Source organism: Anoplophora glabripennis, unplaced genomic scaffold, assembly GCF_000390285.2.
Source record: "Anoplophora glabripennis isolate ALB-LARVAE unplaced genomic scaffold, Agla_2.0 scaffold956, whole genome shotgun sequence".
Classification (NCBI taxonomy): domain Eukaryota; kingdom Metazoa; phylum Arthropoda; class Insecta; order Coleoptera; family Cerambycidae; genus Anoplophora; species Anoplophora glabripennis.
In genome coordinates, this window is record NW_019417043.1 from 68,990 (window position 1) to 89,545 (window position 20,556).

The 20,556-nt window shown below is 32.0% G+C and overlaps 1 protein-coding gene across 1 annotated transcript in view; it reads left to right on the forward strand.

Moving 5' to 3' along the window:
- Positions 1–15,027, forward strand: part of LOC108912352 (trypsin beta) — a 30,932-nt gene extending 15,905 nt beyond the window's left edge. The window contains exons 3-6 of the mRNA XM_018717560.1: positions 3,813–3,951; positions 6,914–7,027; positions 12,650–12,802; positions 14,816–15,027. Of these exons, the coding sequence (XP_018573076.1) occupies positions 3,813–3,951; positions 6,914–7,027; positions 12,650–12,802; positions 14,816–14,962 (553 nt within the window). The 3' untranslated portion in view covers positions 14,963–15,027. The remainder of the gene's footprint in view (positions 1–3,812; positions 3,952–6,913; positions 7,028–12,649; positions 12,803–14,815) is intronic.
- The last annotated feature ends 5,529 nt before the right edge of the window (positions 15,028–20,556 follow it).

Below are 20,556 nucleotides of genomic sequence, written 5' to 3' on the forward strand. Positions count from 1 at the left end.
TCCGAGATTTCGATGAAAAATGGTTGTATCGAAATTAAAAAAAAAATGAAATTGAAGCTGAATAAACAAGCTATCTGGTCCATGCAATGGCTTAACTGAAAAAAAATTCCAAGTCCGTGGACTCTGAAGAAAAAAAAATTGCAAAATTTTTTTCTCGTGCTATTTCCTAGAATTGCATGATAACCGTAGCTCCTAAAAAATTTCGACCAAAAGATCTAAAAAATAGAATCTTAGGACTTCAAAATGCTTTTTTTTAATTCCCGATACGACAATTTTTCAGTCTGTTAAATATCACGAAAAAATTTCGGAAATTCTTTTGACCCTTTAATTGTTTGCATTAGTATTTATGTTCTGCCAGGCATGTATCGACAGCACTTGGAGAATGGTAAATAGATGGAAGATTTTTTCCTTTTCCTGGTTTCAAAAAATATACATTGGGAAACGTCAGGGTTCCAATCACAATAACCAGGAGGTCTATTTCCTCACCAACCACTACAACGGTTTCGTGCTCTGCAGCAAAGTATTGGGCTGTTTTTTTCTGCATCTTCACTTGCTTGCTTCGTGTCAATTTGGGCTGCCCTAAATTTCTGTAGAAACATGCTAATGAATCTGCTTTTCTTGCAGGTATTAGACAGAAACTTCTCCTGGGGGACTGTGGGCACCATTTTGTCATTAACTTGGATATCAACTGACTGCGTATTGGATCCTCTCATGCGCTCCATTTTAGTTAATTTCTGTGCATGGTAGTAGCCGTCGAAGACTACTACTACAGTTGCCGTATATTTTTTTGGAAATATTCAACGTAGCTGTCACAAATTTGACCAAATGTCTTCTTTTCGGGCCACACAACTTTGTGCAGGAGAAAACCACCGTCAACCACGTATTGCGAATAGTCGTTCAATATTCTTGTCAACTTTTATTTTGTATATGATTGAAAAACGCTTAGTTTTCGAGTTATAGTCAAAAAACTGAAAAAGTGCTAAATTTTGAGTTTCGTTGTGAAGCAGTCGCCTGGCGAGGTGGCAAACCTCAGCACCCCATAGAACGAACGTAAAGAACTAGTAAGAAAAACACTTCTACATTTTTTGGATGAGTAAACTAATTCTAAATTGCTCGAAATTTACGAACTCTAGCAAACCTTCATTATTTTAAAAATATTGTCCAACAATGAAAACGCGTTGTTTTTTCGTGTAGCGCTCCATTTTTAATAACCCTGAACCGTCACGCTGTCTTTCTTTTTTCGTTGGCAACACCGAATTCAAATCTTGCGTAAGTTTTGGAACACCCTATATACCTAAGCATAGCTGTTTTATACATAGATACAGATTCACTATTTGTTTTCATATTTATGTTCATATCCTCTTACAAGTTACATATACGACTTGTACAGTAGTATATTATATTTCATGAAGCATGTACGTTCTTTGATAAACATAGACAGGAGAGCTCTAACAAGACAACGTGGTATTTACGAGTGCATGCATTAAAAGACGAACAAGTCAGTCGAAAATTACATATTGTAGAGTATATAGAAACTTTCAGACACATAAGTAATTATGTAATAAACTTACATGTTTCTAGAATATGCTTCGATTGTCGTAAATACATTTATACCACTCATATATTTCAGTGTAGTTTTATTATTTATGACATCGGTAAACATTAATCTTTGCATGATTTATATGGTGTCATTTTAATGACACAAAAGCGAGAACAGGGTCGTTCAGAACTTGCAACCAGTTTTTAAAAAAACCACTCCACTACTCTGTACGTCACTGAAAAACTGGTCGACTGTAATGACAGGTGATAGAGCAGTAAAAGTTGACTTTGGCGTTTGTGTTTTCCATTTGTTATGCAGAAAAATCCCAAATATTATGTAGAATAAGAATCCGGGTTTGCTTATTCCAGAAAATCACTGCTAAATTCAGGGGAACAACAAACAAAAAAAGAACGAAAAATGACCTGTTTTCGAAATATTTTTCCCTGTAACATATGAAAGTAAGCCCTAAATAAAAAAGTCATTCTTTACTTTTTGTTTATTTGGCGATTTTCTATAAGTTATAACACTGCTAATCAAAAAAGGTAAATTTTGCATGGGCGAAAAATAGTAGAAAATCATATATATATTTGAGGCAATATTTAAAATAAGTAAATATTTATAAATATTGATGAAACTTTGTGAAAAATAGTAAAACATAATATGTCAATTCTATTTTCATTTTTCAATATTTTCCTCTATAAACAATTTATTTATTGCCCAGGGTATCGTCGTAACCCCTTGATTTTTAACTAAATACGACTGCATTCAACTGTTACTTTTTTCATTTTAGGGCTTACTTTCAATGTTACAGGTAAAAATATTTCGAAAAACGGGTTTTGTATGTTCGTTGTTCCTCTGAATTTAGCATAATATTTGGGATTTTTCTGTACTACAAAATATATTACCTCAAATACAAACGCCTCGAATGCTCTACCGGCTGGACTATACAGGTTCGGAAAGTCCCCATGGTTCATCGGCCGTTACGTGAGAGCGATAAAGTAAGTCATAGAATTCCGTGCGATAGAGAAGGATGGCTATAATGAAGGCGTCTCATAGTTACCGCCCGTTTCGCCCTTCCACAAATAAGATCCACTTCCACTTGTAATTCAGCGACCGGTGGTCATCTTTGTTTTCGTCGTTTGCCTTTTCTGTAATAGATGTCATTACTTATACAATTCCAACTTCGGTATTCCGATATGTTAATACAATCCGTTAACAGAAGGCAGCACAAAGCGTAACAAAGAAAACTTTTTACAGTAGCTAGTAGATACCTCTGTCTGTAAATCTAGTGACCTTGTTTCTCCTACTGAGAAGTTATTCAAATGGAGTATAGTGCTCAGCTGCATTTAAAGTTCATTTAGTTGTTACTTAAGTATACTTTTTAAAATGACTTAAAAATCCCAAGAAATAAAGTAAAATTCCCTATTTCCCCAATTCCAAAAAAAATCTCACCTTAGAGAAATTGTGCTGCCCTCTGTTAACGGATTGTATTAACATATCGGAATACGGGAGTGGAATTGTATAAGTAGTGACATCTATTAAAGAAAAGGCAAACAACGAAAACAAAGATTACCACCGGTCGCTGAATTACAAGTGGAAGTGAATCTTATTTGTGGAAGGATGAAACTATGAGACGCCTTCATTATAGCCATCCTTCTCTATCGCACGGATTTCTATGACTTTCTTTATCGCTCTCACGATGAACCATGGGGACTTTTCGAACCTGTATATCTACTAAGCAATAACACAGCAAGAAAATGAGAATGCAGTCAAAGAAATACAAAAAGCAGACTCGGAATAAGGTGCGTTCCAAAGTAAACAGTACTAAAAAAATAAGAACAACAAAATTATCCGAAAATGTAATGTACAATAATAAGCAATTAAAGAAACAATATTTATTAATTATTTAAATTAAATTTTTGAATATAAATTGATAAAATTATTGAACTATTATATAAACTTGAAATAACCTACATAAATTTCAGATTTTTTGAGAGGCTCAGTCACTCAATCAATAATTATTTAATTTTGACAGTTTTTCTTTCTTTTTTGCAAGATATAGATAATACATTCTTGAACAAAATCTACTACAATTTTGAAGCTGCATATACTTCTAATTTTTGTAATTTTTTTTGTTGTAGTCATCTCTAATGCAATATACATACAAAAAATTAATTCATTATGATTATCAATTAATTTAACATTTAGTTTATTTAATTTTTCATTTCTAACGAATAGTCTCTTCCATGTATTTTATTATCGTTATCTTTAGTGGAGTTGCTTCCCAATATTCCATAAGAGCCGGCAGTAGCTTTGTCAGCACAGGAGGAAAGAAGGTCAAAGTCTGTCAGATCATAGCCAAAGAAGATTATAATTTTGATACTCTGGACAATGATATTGCAATATTGAAGGTAGGTTAGTGTAATGTATAATACTCATATATGAGGGAATGTGGTTAAATAATAATAGTTATTAAAGTGTATTATACTCGTAGTGGTTGTAGAAATTGTTTGCGTCTTTTTTTTTGAGGAATCTTGTAGATGGTAACTACAAAGTGGTTTATAATGCAGCTAGGAAGAGTTTTATTCCCCTTAATTCCCCTTAATAGATGGCGCATTAACGCCAACGGTTAGCCAAATTCGTTTTAGTTTTGTATTTTTTTAAATTGACAATTAGATAATAATATAAATACGGGTTATGTTTTTTATTACACTATTTAATTTGCTGTTAATTTCTGAAAAGGTGGCAAACACTCTATTATGTTTTCAATGACATTTCCTCGTAGTTGCTTGTTATTTATAAAAAAAAGTACACTACGGGGAAAAATTCAAAGAACAAATAATTTTCATGAATATTTATCGATTTTCGAAAGGCTGTCTCAGTGAAAAATGGTAATATTGAGGTATGTAATAAAAATTTTGAAGCGTTAAGTATTTAGTTTCCAGATCTTGAGACAAAAATTTCTTTTGAGCTACAGTTATTAAACAATCAAAGGAAATAGATCGAGAAAAAATAACGAACACTGGAAATTTTGTTCGAACTGATTGTGAATCAATAGAGGGGTCAGTTAGCTCATACATTCAGCTTGAATTTGATTTTTGAAATCATCGATATCTGCAAGAAATTATTACACGTAAATCCAAGGGCAGTTTTGAAAACTTGAATAAATTTTCTACAAGGACATAGTTCTCGAAAAAAAAAATTTTTTTCACCCTTAACATCGATTTGAAAGAGCGCAAAAAATTACTTTTTAAAGTTCTTTAAAAAACCTACCGCTAATTTACAAATATTTATGAAAACGCTAATGTTGAGAGAAATTTTTACAGCTGCTCTGGTTTTATTGGATTATAGCAAGGCATTTGATAGAATTAATCATCGCCTACTTCTGTCAGTATCGCATTATATTGGCTTTGGCAATGAACCATTTTCTTTGATTGAGAATAGAACACATGGCCTAGTGTACAATAATCACTTTTCTAGTTATCAAATGGTAAACTATGGTGTGCCTCAGGATCCATTTTAGGTCCTCTGTTCTTTACGATTTGTACTTCTCAATTTGTAAATGTTATATCTTATTGTAAATCACACTTTTATGCTGACCATGACTCAGTTGTATTATTCTTTTGCAGAATCTGACATACAATTAGCTAATCAAAGAATTACGGATGACTTAAATTCCCTTTTAAATGTTTCTAACAAATTTTGCCTCTCTATTAATCCTTCTTAATCCAAACTTATGTTATTTGGCTCACGTTCTGCTAGAGCGCGACTTAAAAATAGTGTCAATGTTAAACTATGCGGTGATCAATTGCAATCAACAGAAATTGCTAAAAATCTAGGCTTCACCAATAATTAGTTGTCAATGATACTCCGTTAAAATTCACCGGACAAGTAAATATCATCAAACTATCATTAAACGATCTTCTGGTAATTCTAAATTAATATTTGTAAATAGAGAAATACTTAAAGTAAAGTAAAGAGAATAGAATTGCCTTGTATGATGCATTGGTATTGTCCCATTTGGCTTATTGTGACGTGGTTTATAATCCCTTTTTAAGGAAATATGACAAGATGCGTTTACAAAAAATACAAAATTCGTGTGAAAGATTAATATGTAATGTTAAAAGGCGTGAGCATATTTCACCTAGAATTGAGGAAATTGGCTGGTTGAAAATTGAACAGAGACAGTTACTACATAGCTGTGGCCTGTTTCATAAAATTATATGTTTCAAAACTCCAGACCTCCACCATATCTACGATAAAATTACTTACAGAACATACATTCACAATTTGAATATAAGATTTAAGAATACGTTATCTATACCAACTCATTTAACATTTTTATTTCAGAACTGCTTCATTTATCAAATTACCAAATATTACTTACAATTTAATCCCTCATTACTTTGAAAGATTAAACAAAATATGTTATCCGATATATATTTCTTAGTACTATAATATATAATATACATTTTTTGTACCAGGGGTATTACAGTCTTTATAATTATTTTTTAAATTGTAATTTTTTGTACTTATCTTAAATATGTTTGTCTTAATTTATTTCTACTTGTTAGTTTTATATTATAAATATTATTTGGTCGAGTGGAAGAGCAGGTTTAACATGAACTCTGCCATTTTGCAATTTGTATTACTTGTATTTTTTTTTTTGTTTATAATCTTGTGTTCAATTATTATATGCAATTGCAAATAAAATCATTTATTATATTATTATTATTATTTTCTAACAAACTATATGAAGCCATGTTTTGTAGTTTTTTCAAATTAATGTCAAGAATGAAAAAACATTTTTCTTCGAAAACCATTACAGGTCCATGAAGAGAATTTATTCATACTCTCAAAACTGCCCTTGGATTTACTGTGCAATAATTTCTTGCAGTGATATCGAGGATTAAGGACAAAAGTGTTATTTTTCACTCAACCATCGATATCTGGCCAATCCATACTCGCACGGAGATCTTTCAAAAATCAAATTGAAGCTGAATATGAGCTTACTGACTTTTGTATTGATTGAGTCTGAAAAAACTGTCCAGAATCCCTGGACAGTCCTAAAAGAAAATTATTTTTTTGGAATTTTTTTTCTCTACGTACCTATTTCTTTTAATTGTTCGATAACCGTACGTAAAAATTTTTTTTGTGTAAAGATGTTGATACAAGAGACAAAGCTTCAAAATTCTCTTTTTATTATCACCATACGACCATTTTTCTCTGAGATACACCCCCTCGAAAATCACTAAAATGTTCATGAAAATTTTTTGTTCCTTAATTTTTTCCAGTAGTGTATTTTTACCAAAAGAAATCAAAACAAATTACGTTTAATGAGCATTATTTAACAAAAAATATAATGTTTTTTAGCTCTGCAGTCCTTTGGTATTTTCGGACAAAATCCTACCGGTAGCGTTGCCAGAGGCTGGAGAGGGCCTTGCGGTGGGTTCGCGAGCTCTTGTTTCAGGATGGGGTTACGAAGCGGTAAGTAAAACACAATTAAAATAACAATTCTACGTTACACTGGGCACTCCTACAACTACTTCCATTGATATAACTAAACAGAAACCTACCGAGTGTGGAGCTATTAAAAGTTCTCTGATGTCTTTTGTTTCGACGCAGCAGCGTATTTAGAAAGTATAATTGAATACCTATACGACGTCTCTTCAGAAAATAACCGATATTTATTTTTTAAACTTTGTTATTAACTTTATACAATATCGGTGTTTCCATTTCGCAAGGCAGTCCTGGATAGCTCCATTTGAAATGTACTTTAAAGTCTAAAATCAAACTGCTATGATGTCTAAAATCTGAGCCTTTCAGCACAGATTATAATTTCGGAAATAAGAAAAAATGGCTGACACTATAACCCAGAAACCAGAATGTAATTTTTCGAAGGATTTTGATACGCTAAATTCGAATCCGAGGTCCACATTTCTCAATTGGCTCTGATTTTCAAGATATTCTCTCCTAAAAGTGCCAAAATCGTGATATTTTGACATATTTGAGGTTATATTACATGGATAGGTAAATTTCTGCTAAAACCATTAATGGGGTCTTAAAGTACTACTTACTCTTTAAAACGCGCTTGGATTTATCCCGACATCATTTTTCGTCTTTGAAAAATCGCATGTTAAAATTTAGTAGTTTGACTTATTTCTCAATTTTTGAATATACTGACTGTGTTGCACCACAAACCTAAATTCACCGGCACTCGGAAGTAGGGGTCTTGCGTGTTTTTGGGAGTAGTTAGTGTTAGTAGGAGTTGAATCTGAATTTCAAAATACTCTATCACGTCAAATTTTGCAACAAACTTTAAAAATGTCAAAAACTCGATATATGGCCGATATTTTACGCATTATATCAATTTGGAAATACATTTACAGGCGAAGAGGCTGTAACGTTATTTATTATTTGTCCACATGGACTATAACTCCTTGGGATAATTGGTTACAAAACCCAAGTACACTTAAAAAGATGCATCCAGCTAAGCTACAGTAGGGTGCAGTGAGATCACAAGCTCGTGGGGTGTAGTACAAAGTTATGAATGTGTATACAAGGTGTAACTGAAATAAGTATTCAAAATTTCTGAGCTTGTAAAACAAGTCGAAAAATGACGAAAACTTTAGTACAAATTTTGCCAGTGGCGGCTCCTAAGGGAGCTACGCTCTCCTAAAGGGGTAACCTCGGAAACAGTTTTTAATGCGTAACATCCAAACGGCTCGACATTAAGTCACGAAATTTTGGTGAGATATTAACCTTGACGTGCTTAATAAGTCTCATAAAATACATTTCAAAATTTGCTACAGGGGCGTGAGAAAATGCAGGACCCAGGGACAAATTTAATCATATCTTTTTTGTAGTCAATTTTTTCTAGTTCCTGACTCGAAAATATTGAAATTTGAAGTATTTAACATAAAAAAGGTCCTCTTGTTAAATTTCACTAGGATGTGCCGTTTTCCAGTAAAATCGATTTCAATCATTCCCAACGTGCTCCAAATTCAACTTTCATTACATAGCAAAATAAATTAATTGCAGTGTGCCATGGGGAAAACAACTAGTCTGACAGTTAACAGAAATGTCAAATATTTTTAACACTCTTAATAGTAACAAATAAAAATATGGTGATATAAATAAAAGCTAAAAAATAGATACATATGAGATTATTTATTAAACTATTGTAAGCGGCTGAAACTTTTACGTAACATTTTAACAGATTTAAACCATTTAGTTTAGTTTAACAAATTAACCAAATATCTTAATTTCTTTAGCAGAAAATGTGCCCTAGTCAAGAAGACAGACTAGATTCAACTTTCAAAATGTCCGCCGTTTGCCCTAATGCACGCACGTAACCTGTTTTCCAAAGAAAATAGGTTCCGGTATAGTTTGTGCTCCACATTGAGTTCATTAAATGCATTTTCTATACGCTGACGCAACTGTTCCTCATTGTCAACAGCTTGGAAATACACTTTTTGTTTCATTTGACCCCACACGTTAAAATCCATTGGGTTGAGGTCTGGTGACCGTGGAGGCCAATTTATGGCAGCATCATTTCCTCGGCCAATCCAGCGATTTGGGAAGTGCTCGTTTAACCACTGTCGACATTGACGGTTGAAGTGAGGAGGGGCGCCGTCATGCATGTACCATAAGGAACCTCGTCTTACCAAAGGAATATCCTCTAAAAATTCATACAATCTAGTAGACAAAAATTGATGGTACATTGCTCCGGTTAAATTTCCAGGCATGATGTGATATCCAAATAGATTATTTCCTAATGTGGCAGCCCAAACATTTATTTTAAATGAATGCTGATAATGGGTTACCTTCCGAGCATTAGGATTTTCTTCGGCCCACATATGTTCATTGCGCATATTAAAAACACCGCTTCTGGTAAAGGTAGCTTCATCGGTAAAAATAATATTCGATAGAAACATCGGATCTTCGGCTTGCCTGTCTAAAACCAACTGACAAAACTATCTGCGCATGGGCCTGTCATGTGGTAAAATGTCTTGGGCCTGTCTATAATGATAGGGATACAATTGTTGTTCTCTCATCCTCCATACTGTCATATGAGACATGTTATTTTGAACTGATAGTCGTCTTGTACTAAGAGTGGCGTTAGCTTCAACTAAATTTAAAATATTTTCCTCATTCAGGACATTTCTAATTATTCTACGCCTGCCTCTCTCAAAATTGTTCCTTTTTAACGTACCCCGTTCTCGCAAACGCCTTTCTGTGCAAAGAAATGTTTTGTAATTGGGCACATTTCTGTTGGGGAACTTTTCACCGTATCGTTGTGCGGCTGCTCTTGCGCTTCCATGACATTCACAAAACGTCAAAAGCATATCTACATACTCAGAAAATGTATACTGTTGCATTTTTAAATTATTTGATATTTTTATTTACTATAAAACGGCACTGCGAATACTCAAATGACACAAATTTGAAACTAAAAATACTTGACATTTCTGTTAACTGTCAGACTAGTTGTTTTCCCCATGGCACACTGCAATTAATTTATTTTGCTATGTAATGAAAGTTGAATTTGGAGCACGTTGGGAATGATTGAAATCGATTTTACTGGAAAACGGCACATCCTAGTGAAATTTAACAAGAGGACCTTTTTTATGTTAAGTACTTCAAATTCCAATGTTTTCGAGTCAGGAACTAGAAAAAATTGACTACAAAAAAGATATGATTAAATTTGTCACTGGGTCCTGCATTTTCTCACGCCCCTGTAGCAAATTTTGAAATGTATTTTAGGAAACTTATTAAGCACATCAAGGTTAATATCTCACCAAAATTTCGTGACTTAATGTCGAGCCGTTTGGATGTTACTCATTAAAAACTGTTTCCGAGGTTACCCCTTTAGGAGAGCGTAGCTCCCTTAGGAGCCGCCAGTGACAAAAATTGTACTAAAGTTTTCGTCATTTTTCGACTTGTTTTACAAGCTCAGAAATTTTGAATACTTATTTCAGTTACACCTTGTATATTCTTAAACTATGAGGAAGGAACAAGATTTAAACAAAATATTCTTAAAATCGATTTAATACAATGTAAAGTTAGTGAATTGTTAAATTTTCCATATAATAGCAATTTTTATCAAATTACAATCAGGTTTAATTTTAAAATATCCGACAACAGATGACACAACAGATTGACTTTCGATTCGATATCTCTACTTGACCATAAGTTTAAAAAGCAACAATAATGGTGTGGTGATCACTTCTGACAAGATTTGGGTAGATTGGATGGGTCTCACTCTGGTTAGTTTGTCCGGAATCTAAGGGGGTGTTGACGTTATGTTCATCTGTCAGATGGAGATGGCCAGTTGGTTATCGAGTGACAGACTCCATGACAACCTCCTCCCAAAGATGGTGATGGTTAGAAGCCCTGGATCCAATAATATGTTGTCTTAGTCAGAAGATCCGTGGATTTGTTGCAATTTTGAAAAACAGAGAATAAAAATATAAGCAAGTAGGATATTTACAACGGCTGAGTGTTAGAGAATACTCAGTCTGGTTGTCGGTGAGTATGAGAAAATGTAATATAAAATTCCTTAAATTTAATATTTACAATTAAAGTTAAAGTTAATTATTTTAATACTATTGTTATAATTAGTACGATGAAATCTAAATTAAGGATAGTGAAAAGTTAACTGAATTTATACTAACGAGAGAAAAAAACTCTACAGTATTTGAGAATCTGTGCAATAATTAATTCAAAATCTTTCAAATATTTAAAAAAATACGTACATATCGAAATTGTTAACAAGAATTTACTAAATAAATTTACACAAAAGATAATTCGAAAACAACCAGATCGTATCGTGAATATCTAAATTTACAGCAAAAATAAAAAGAAAACACCCCATATAGCAGTAAAATGTGAATAAAATTAATAAAAATTTCGTTACAAGGCTAATTCGCTCAATCCGGAACTCATAAACCTTAAGCCCAAAAACCAGAAACCCATAAACCCGTAAGGCTTATGGTTATGTGCGATTTTGGCACTTTTAGGTTAGGATATCTCGAAAACCAGAGCCAATTAAAAAATTTGAACCTCGGATTCGATTTCAGGGCACCAAAACTTTGGGAAAGTATATTCGTGTTGTTGGGTTAAAACGTTATTCTAGAAAATTGCATGTTTCAAAAATCATCACTAACACTTAATACGCAACGCAATGTTGCCAACCGCATATCATTAAATATCTCCAATAGCACTTAATTCGATTAAGTTCGATTATCTTCTGAACAGACCCTAGACGTTTCTGCAGACAGAATTGCAAAATTATAGCCAGAGGTTGAAGAAAATTAAGTGAAAAGTTTTTTATAGTTAATTGTTAATAATATTAAAGTTAAAAAGAAATAAGTTTTTCGATTAAATTAATTAGAAAACCTAGATGATATCCAAAAATATAACGAGACATGTTATTTGTTCACATAAATAAAAAAAGGGTCCAGATACCATCACCACTTCTAAATAATGAAGTGCAGTCTTGATAAGATATAACATAATTAATTCAAAATAAATCAAAAGTCAACAAATGCGAAGTGAGCGATATGTACGTAGAATTTAATACAATACATATTTCTGTTACTGACTCATAAAAGGGTTCCAATTGTTTTTAATAGATAAACAAATATTAGTCTATTAAAATGACGATTGCAACATCGTGGTGAATATCAAATACCTACCTCCAGACTAAACATAATGAAGATATATTTTTTTTTTGTTTAAAAAAAGTAATAGATACCACAGAATAATGAAATTTCAAAATCAAACTACACCAAATGTTCTATTTGAATAAATGGTATGAAGTAACACGCAGAAAAAATGAGGCAACATGTATCATCGAAAATACATGTGAAGAGAGTGATTTATTTGAGAGAGTTTCTCAACGATTGTTGAAATACTACATTAGACAGTAGCTGAATAACTAGGAGAATAAACAAAAAACAAACGTAAGAAAAGCACAATGAAAAGCGTTGAAACTAAATTAAAGAACGCATCTTAACATTTTGACGATATAGTAATAACTGACTTTTGAATAAACACAATATGTATTCGAATTATTATCACTTGACAACAAATTATATTTTTTAGGAAAACGGCTTTATACCCTCAGATTTGAAACAGGTCGAACTACCCATCGTTTCACCCAGTGACTGCCAAAATGCATACGCTAAATTCGGGGATATTTCCAACAACATGATCTGCGCTGGATTCATTCAAACTGGAGGAAAAGATGCTTGTCAGGTAAACTTTGAACAGTCGATTTTTTTATTAAGTTATTTTTTCATAGTCTTACCGCTTCTACGAACTCTTAAATCTATAGGCTGATGTAGATAAAAGATTTTGAATGTTCACAATGAAAAAACAAGTTCAACTGAGGTTATTAAATCTCTACAACCTAATCCACTTAAGATTTGTTCATCACTATACAAACTTTTGCAAGCGCCAAGTTTCCGAGAGCCGACATCGTGCCGTCAGATTTTGAAACGTTCCTATTATACAGACGATCGAACGTCGACTTTGGCCAATTGGAGTTATATAACCATGGGCATATATCTGGCCAGGGTGTGTAACGTACGACCCAAATTTAAAATTACGAACTTAGAGGCAATAGTCAGTACTACAGATATCCGCTTGTTATTGTCAATTTTCAATAACGTTGGTGTTTCGTTGTCCGGAAATATGAGCCCCAGATTGGGAGCTTTGTATATAGTTCAATCAATCTGTCACGGTCTTATGTTAAATTTACAAAAAATACCACCTGGAAACGAAAAATATGGTGATATAGAAAAAAAAATTCTAAGAAAAATAGTGTTTTTTCCTGTGGCGCATAAACGGCGAAGTTAACCTAAAAAATTCATAAAAGTCAAAAAACGGTTTTTCGTTAATAAAAAAAACTTGAACTCCAATCGAAAAAGTTAAACGAGAAAGTTGTAGCTACAAAAAAAACCTATCGATTCGTATTTTTAAATATATTGATTGCTATACATATTACTTTTCGAGATATATTGAAAAAACCGTCAAAAATCGACTTTTTTTGTTTTTGCTGTAACTTCTGCAAATGCAGTTTTTGAAACTTGTTACTTGCTGTAAATGTAGCCCTCGGCAAGCAAAAAAGTACCTTTTTTAATTAAAAAATATTAAAAATTTAGTTTAGAAAAAAAGGTTATCTCGAAAATCGGCTCTTCTTGCTCGACGAATAGTCGTAGAGAAACGAGTCAGGACTCATATTTTTTCCTTTAGAGTTGTATTTTCATGGTAACAAAGAGTGGTAAAGATTTTATTCATTTCAAGTGTCCAAAGATGACTTTGAAAAAGTAAACATTTTTTGCTCGCGTTTCTCTTGAACATCTTTTTCGATTTTAATTTCTCGATGTCTATTACAGGAATCGATTGCTGGCATTTTTACGCAAATTAAAAAAAAAGACGTTGCTCTGCAACCTTCTGGAGCCGAGATAATTTTTTTTTAAATTCCACAGGCCGTTATTTAAGTGCTACAGCGTCCATTCTTACAAAGACTGAAGTTGAAGACTTATATTTTCAGTAAAAAAATACAGTGGTTCATTTTAGCCACTTCTGCATTTTTAATTGTGCGTCAAACCGAAGCATTCGAGCGCGCGCGAGCTAACTGTAGCGGGCGGCGGAGTGGGGGTAACACTACTCGGCACTTAATTCGTAATCAGTACTAAAATTATCACAAATAATTTACAATTTTTAAAAAGTCCTGTTCAAAATTCAGTTTGTTAACTTAGCTCAACACCCAACCTCTTTAGAAGCATTCGAGGTTCAACTCCTAAAAAATATGGAACACATACGTTCTGTCTTAACTTATGGGAAAACGTGACTCGAATGCTAGTTTAGAAACTAGGCGTTATACAGAAACATATCCAAAGAGGTTTTATTAAGTTTTAAAAAAATAATCAGGAAAGTTTAAGCAACAGAGGCTGGGTCAATGTGGACGTTGAAATTAAAAACGACATAATGAAAGCCCCACTATTTTCGATCAAGTAATCTTGTGATTATTGGTTTGACCTTATAAGTTGTACCACTCTCTATATCGTTGTAGTCAGAGAAAAGAGAGGATTCCAATAAAGCGACAGATATACTGGATGCTTCATTAAAAAACGACGATGTTTGGTTTATAACTCCGAAATGTAACATTGAGTTGTTTTTTATGTATTTCTTTGTTATCATCATATTTCCTAGTAGTAGCTAAAAAAATGGTAAGAATGTTATGTGAATACATATGCATTTCAGGGGGACTCTGGGGGACCTCTAAGGGCTAATGGAAAGCTGATGGGAGTCGTTTCATGGGGCTTCGGCTGCGCGAGACCACACTACCCTGGTGTCTATACGAAAGTCGCCAACTACAGAAACTGGATAAAAAGCGTAACCAATTATTAGCCAATTTATGTACACTATTTGTGAATTAATTTTCTAATAAAGAGAATATTTATATTTCATTAGTATGTACTCGTAATTATTATTTGATCAACGAGTTAAACCACTGAACATAAACAGAATTGCACTGCTAATATATGAAAATTAAATTTTCCGACACATAATCTGTATGCATTGGAGTAACTATATTTTAACTAAAGCAAAGGCGACATTAATCAAATATTTAATTCCATTTAACATAGCAACATGTTTGTAAATTAAAGATAAAAAAACTACGTGACGTAGAACTTATATTTAACTAGTGTCCGTTAATAATATTTAAAACAATGTGGCGGAGGTTTTAAGTTTTTTTAACAATTAAACATCACTTTATAGGAACATCCACACGCAATGTTGTATTTCTGCAACTTCAAATTTGCTTCGGGTGGTCTCATTCTGAAGGAGATGGACATATAGACCGATCAAAATAACTCATTTAGAGGAAAACAAAAAAGAAAATTGTTACCTGGACTTTTATACGTGGAAATGGTAAAGGGGCTTATGATAAACGAAACAAAATAAATGCGTGAGCAGGGGCGGCAGAGGGTTGATTTGGGGTGTTGAAAAGTTATGAAAAATTGTATCATTGGGATTTCTGGCGAAAGTTGACGTCAAACAAACAAGTATCCAATACAAAAGTTGTAGATCATGCAAAAATCTACAACTTAGAGGTCACTTTTTAACATAACCTCAAAATTTCCGAGAAAAATGCGAAAAACAGTTTTTTTTCTGATTTTTCGTTTTTTATTTCTCATTTCCGTAAAAATAATTTCTTTTTGACGAAACTTGGTGAAAGTATACCTTTCTCTGTCTTAAATTACCTCAATTTTTTTTAAATAAAAAAATCAAGAAGTTTCTGAGATTTTCATTTTTTTCGGCCTGAAACACTTTTTTTTCAAAGAAAAATTTAAATTTTAAAAAATCATCGTACAGAATTCTGCCGGTAATCATTGTTTTCGTTTTGACATATACTTTTTGGTGAAATAAAAATATCTGTCAAAACATTTCAAAAACATGCTCAAAAATGCAAAAAAATAAATAATAACTTGCAACAATGAATTTTTCAGTTATTGTTGATAATTTGTTTAAATTAAAAAACATTAAAATACTGATTACACCATTCGATTCTACGGAAAAAAAATAAAAAAACTGTCTCATTGTTTGACCCAAAACTATTTTTATACAGTATTGCTATAAACAGAAGTCGAATAGTGAATAAATAAAATTAATATTTTTTTTTCCGTAGGAAGTTTGATGAATTCATAGATATACAGTGTGTTCAAGATAAGGATGGCATAGCATTAGGATCTAGGAAACTGTAAAAGATACGAGGTGGCTCAGATTAGAAAAAAAGTTGTTNGTCGAATAGTGAATAAATAAAATTAATATTTTTTTTTCCGTAGGAAGTTTGATGAATTCATAGATATACAGTGTGTTCAAGATAAGGATGGCATAGCATTAGGATCTAGGAAACTGTAAAAGATACGAGGTGGCTCAGATTAGAAAAAAAGTTGTTTTTTTTTTAGACCTAACAATATGCTGTTTAGAAAGTTTTAAAATTCCGGGTAGTTCCGGAGATATCCGGAAAACCCGAAATTTTGCTAAATTGTTTAATTTTTTCTGGCTTTATGTGAAAACGAATTTTAAAATAAATTACAAATTTACAATGCCTTTTTTTTCTCTCTATACCATGGCGTCAACATTTTTGCAATCCGACGTTTCGTCTTTGAGGGGTCATCATCGGGTTAATTTTTTAAAATACGTCGCTGCTATTGTTATGGCAAAATCTAGTCATTTTTGATTTTGAATTAGAGGATACTACTATTGTAATCGCTTAAAAAGTATTTAGCTTGTTTTACCTATAATTTAAATTTTTCCTGAGTACAGCTCTGAATGCTTTCAAAATATCTATTGGATAAACTCATAACAGTATAAAAGTCAATACCGCACAAAATATACAACAATTTTTTACTACTGTTAGCAATACTAATTAGAAATAATAAAATATTTCATAAATTCGTATTATTTTTTTATTAGGTACAACTTTTTAAATTATGGATTAAAAAAATAGTTGGATATTTTGTGTTGTATTGACCTTTATTCTCTCCTCTCTCTCTCTCTCTCTCCCTCCCTCCCTCTCTCTGTCTCTCTCCCCTCCAATAGATACAGGTATTTTGAAAGCGTTCAGAGCCGTACTCAGGAAAATTTTTTAATGATTACGATTACAATAGTAAGATCATCATACAGAATTAAAAATGACCAGATTTTGTCATAAAAATAACAGCGATATACCTATTTAAAAAAATTAATCTGATGATGGCCCGTCGAAGACGAAACGTGGGATTGCAAAACAGTTGACGCCATTGGATAGAGCGAAAAAAGTGGCAATGTAAATATGCAATTTATTTAAAATTCGTTTTCAAATAAAACAAGAAAAAAATAAAACGATTTTGCAAAATTTCGGGTTTTCGGATTTCGAGTCAACAGTAGACATTGCAGTTAATACTTTATATTACTGAAATCTTAAATCATCCAGAGATAATTTATCATTTGTGCATTTGTAATTCGACTTAGATAGCAATACTGTACAAAAATAAAGTTTTGGGTCAAACAATGACATATTTTTTTTTATTTTTTTCCGTAGAATTGAATGGTGTAATCAGTTTTTGAATGTTTTTTAATTTAAACAAATTATCAACAATAACTGAAAAATTCATTGTTGCTAGTAATTTTTTATTTTTTTGCATTTTTGAAATGTTATTACAAATATTTTTATTTCACCAAAAAGTATATGTCGAAACGAAAAAAATTATTACCGGCAGAACTCTGTACGATGATTTTTTTAAGTAGAAATTTTTTTGGAAAAAAGGGTTTCAGGCCGAAAAAAATTAATATCTCAGAAACTTCTTGATTTTTTTTATCTAAAAAAATGTGGGGTTATTTNTAATAAAATATTTCATAAATTCGTATTATTTTTTTATTAGGTACAACTTTTTAAATTATGGATTAAAAAAATAGTTGGATATTTTGTGCTGTATTGACCTTTATTCTCTCTCTCTCTCTCTCCCTCCCTCTCTCTGTCTCTCTTCCCTCCAATAGATACAGGTATTTTGAAAGCGTTCAGAGCCGTACTCAGGAAAAATTTTTAATGATTACGATTACAATAGTAAGATCATCTAATACAGAATTAAAAGTGACCAGATTTTCTCATAAAAATAACAGCGATATACCTATTTATAAAAATTAATCTGATGATGGCCCGTCGAAGACGAAACGTGGGATTGCAAAACAGTTGACGACATTGGATAGAGCGAAAAAAGTGGCAATGTAAATATGCAATTTATTTAAAATTCGTTTTCAAATAAAACAAGAAAAAAATTAAACGATTTTGCAAAATTTCGGGTTTTCGGATTTCGAGTCAACAGTAGACATTGCAGTTAATACTTTATATTACTGAAATCTTAAATCATCCTGAGATAATTTATCATTTGTGCATTTGTAATTCGACTTAGATAGCAATACTGTACAAAAATAAAGTTTTGGGTCAAACAATGACATATTTTTTTTTTTATTTTTTTCCGTAGAATTGAATGGTGTAATCAGTTTTTGAATGTTTTTTAATTTAAACAAATTATCAACAATAACTGAAAAATTCATTGTTGCTAGTCATTTTTTATTTTTTTTGCATTTTTGAAATGTTATTACAAATATTTTTATTTCACCAAAAAGTATATGTCGAAACGAAAAAAATTATTACCGGCAGAACTCTGTACGATGATTTTTTTAAGTAGAAATTTTTTTGAAAAAAAGGGTTTCAGGCCGAAAAAATTAATATCTCAGAAACTTCTTGATTTTTTTTATCTAAAAAAATGTGGGGTTATTTAGGACAGAGAAAGGTATACTTTCACCAAGTTTCGTCAAAATGAAATTATTTTTGCGGAAATGAGAAATAAAAAACGAAAAATCTGAAAAAAAACAGTTTTTCGCATTTTTCTTGGAAATTTTGAGGTTATGTTATAAAGTGACCTCTGCAAAAGTTGTAGATTTTTGCATGATCTACAACTCTTGTATTGGTTACTTTTTTGTTTGACGTCAACTTTCGCCAGAAATCCCAATGATACAATTTTTCATAACTTTTAAACCCCCCAAATCAACCATCCGCCGCCCCTGCCCACGCATTTATTTTTTTTATAGGTTTATTATAAGCCCTTGTACCATTTCCACTTATAAAAAAAAGTCCAGGTCACAATTTTTTTTTTCTCCAAGTGTAATTTGGTTGGACTAATATCAATCTATTATTATTTATTATTTGGAAAGAGGTTGATACAAATTCTGACGACTGTTTTCTCCAATTTCACACATTTTTATATAATCTGAAAGTTCTTAACAACTTTTATTAAAAAATGTTTTCGTTATCTTTTTGCGTCAAAAGACATAAAATGATATCGACTGCTCAACTAGAAGGTATGAAAGATAACATGAAGAAACAATTAGAAGAAACCGGTAGATTAAATAACCTCAAGACAGAAATAGATAACCAGTTCGAAATAGTGCGTTTTTAAAACCGATATCACTAGGCGACAATATGGGTGAAAATTTTTTGAGGTTTTATGGAAAGGATTTAAAATAAATAATTATATTTCTTCCGGATACAGTTTGTGCAAAACCGTACTTATCTTATCAACTTCCACGTCACCTGCTACATGGGTGTTGTATAACAATGAAAAAGTAATATTAACGGTCGATAGAAGGAAGCACAAAAAACAAGCACTTAGGTAGGAAATTCTGGAAGGAAGCCTAAATAGTTAGTTGAAGATAGGCAGTTGAAGTGAGAACAGCGCGGAGTGAAAAGCAAGACGATCAGTGTAGTGTGAAAAATATAGAAGTGGAAAATTAAGTGTTTAACCGGTATTTGTTAGCAGGTAATATTCTTTAAGTACTTTGTTGTTAATTGTTCTATGTAATTTTGTGATTGTGATGGTTATAGATGTTTCATGATAATAATTCTTTGTATGTTTAGCTTCCATTGCTTTATGCTCTAGGGCAGGGGTCGGCAAGTAATTTTAGGTGGGGTCCGGATACTTTTGAAAATTTTTAACGAGGTCCAGAAAAAAATTCATATTTCTTATTTTAATTTGGACTCAAATTTAATCTGCTTACTAACCATTAAGAACTCAAAACACTCACACAATTGTAAAATACTAGAAAAAATGATAACATTGGCACTTAAACGTAAAAAACATTTTTTAAATAATTTATTTGAGTAATTTATACTTTCAAACAATTTTTGGCGGTCCAGTATTTTACCTTCCGCGGTCCGGACCTGGACCGCGGTCCGCCAGTTGCCGACCCTTGCTCTAGGGCATATATTTTTCTAAGGTAAAATTATTATAGTTATTATTAACGATTGCTCATTATTTATTTCATGTTAAAATATATATATGTATATATATGTTGTGTGGGCGCCCAGACATTACAATAATAACTCCTTTGTTTCACATCTAACTTGTTTTTGTCATGATTACGTTATACGTAAAATATAGTTGTTTCATAATAGT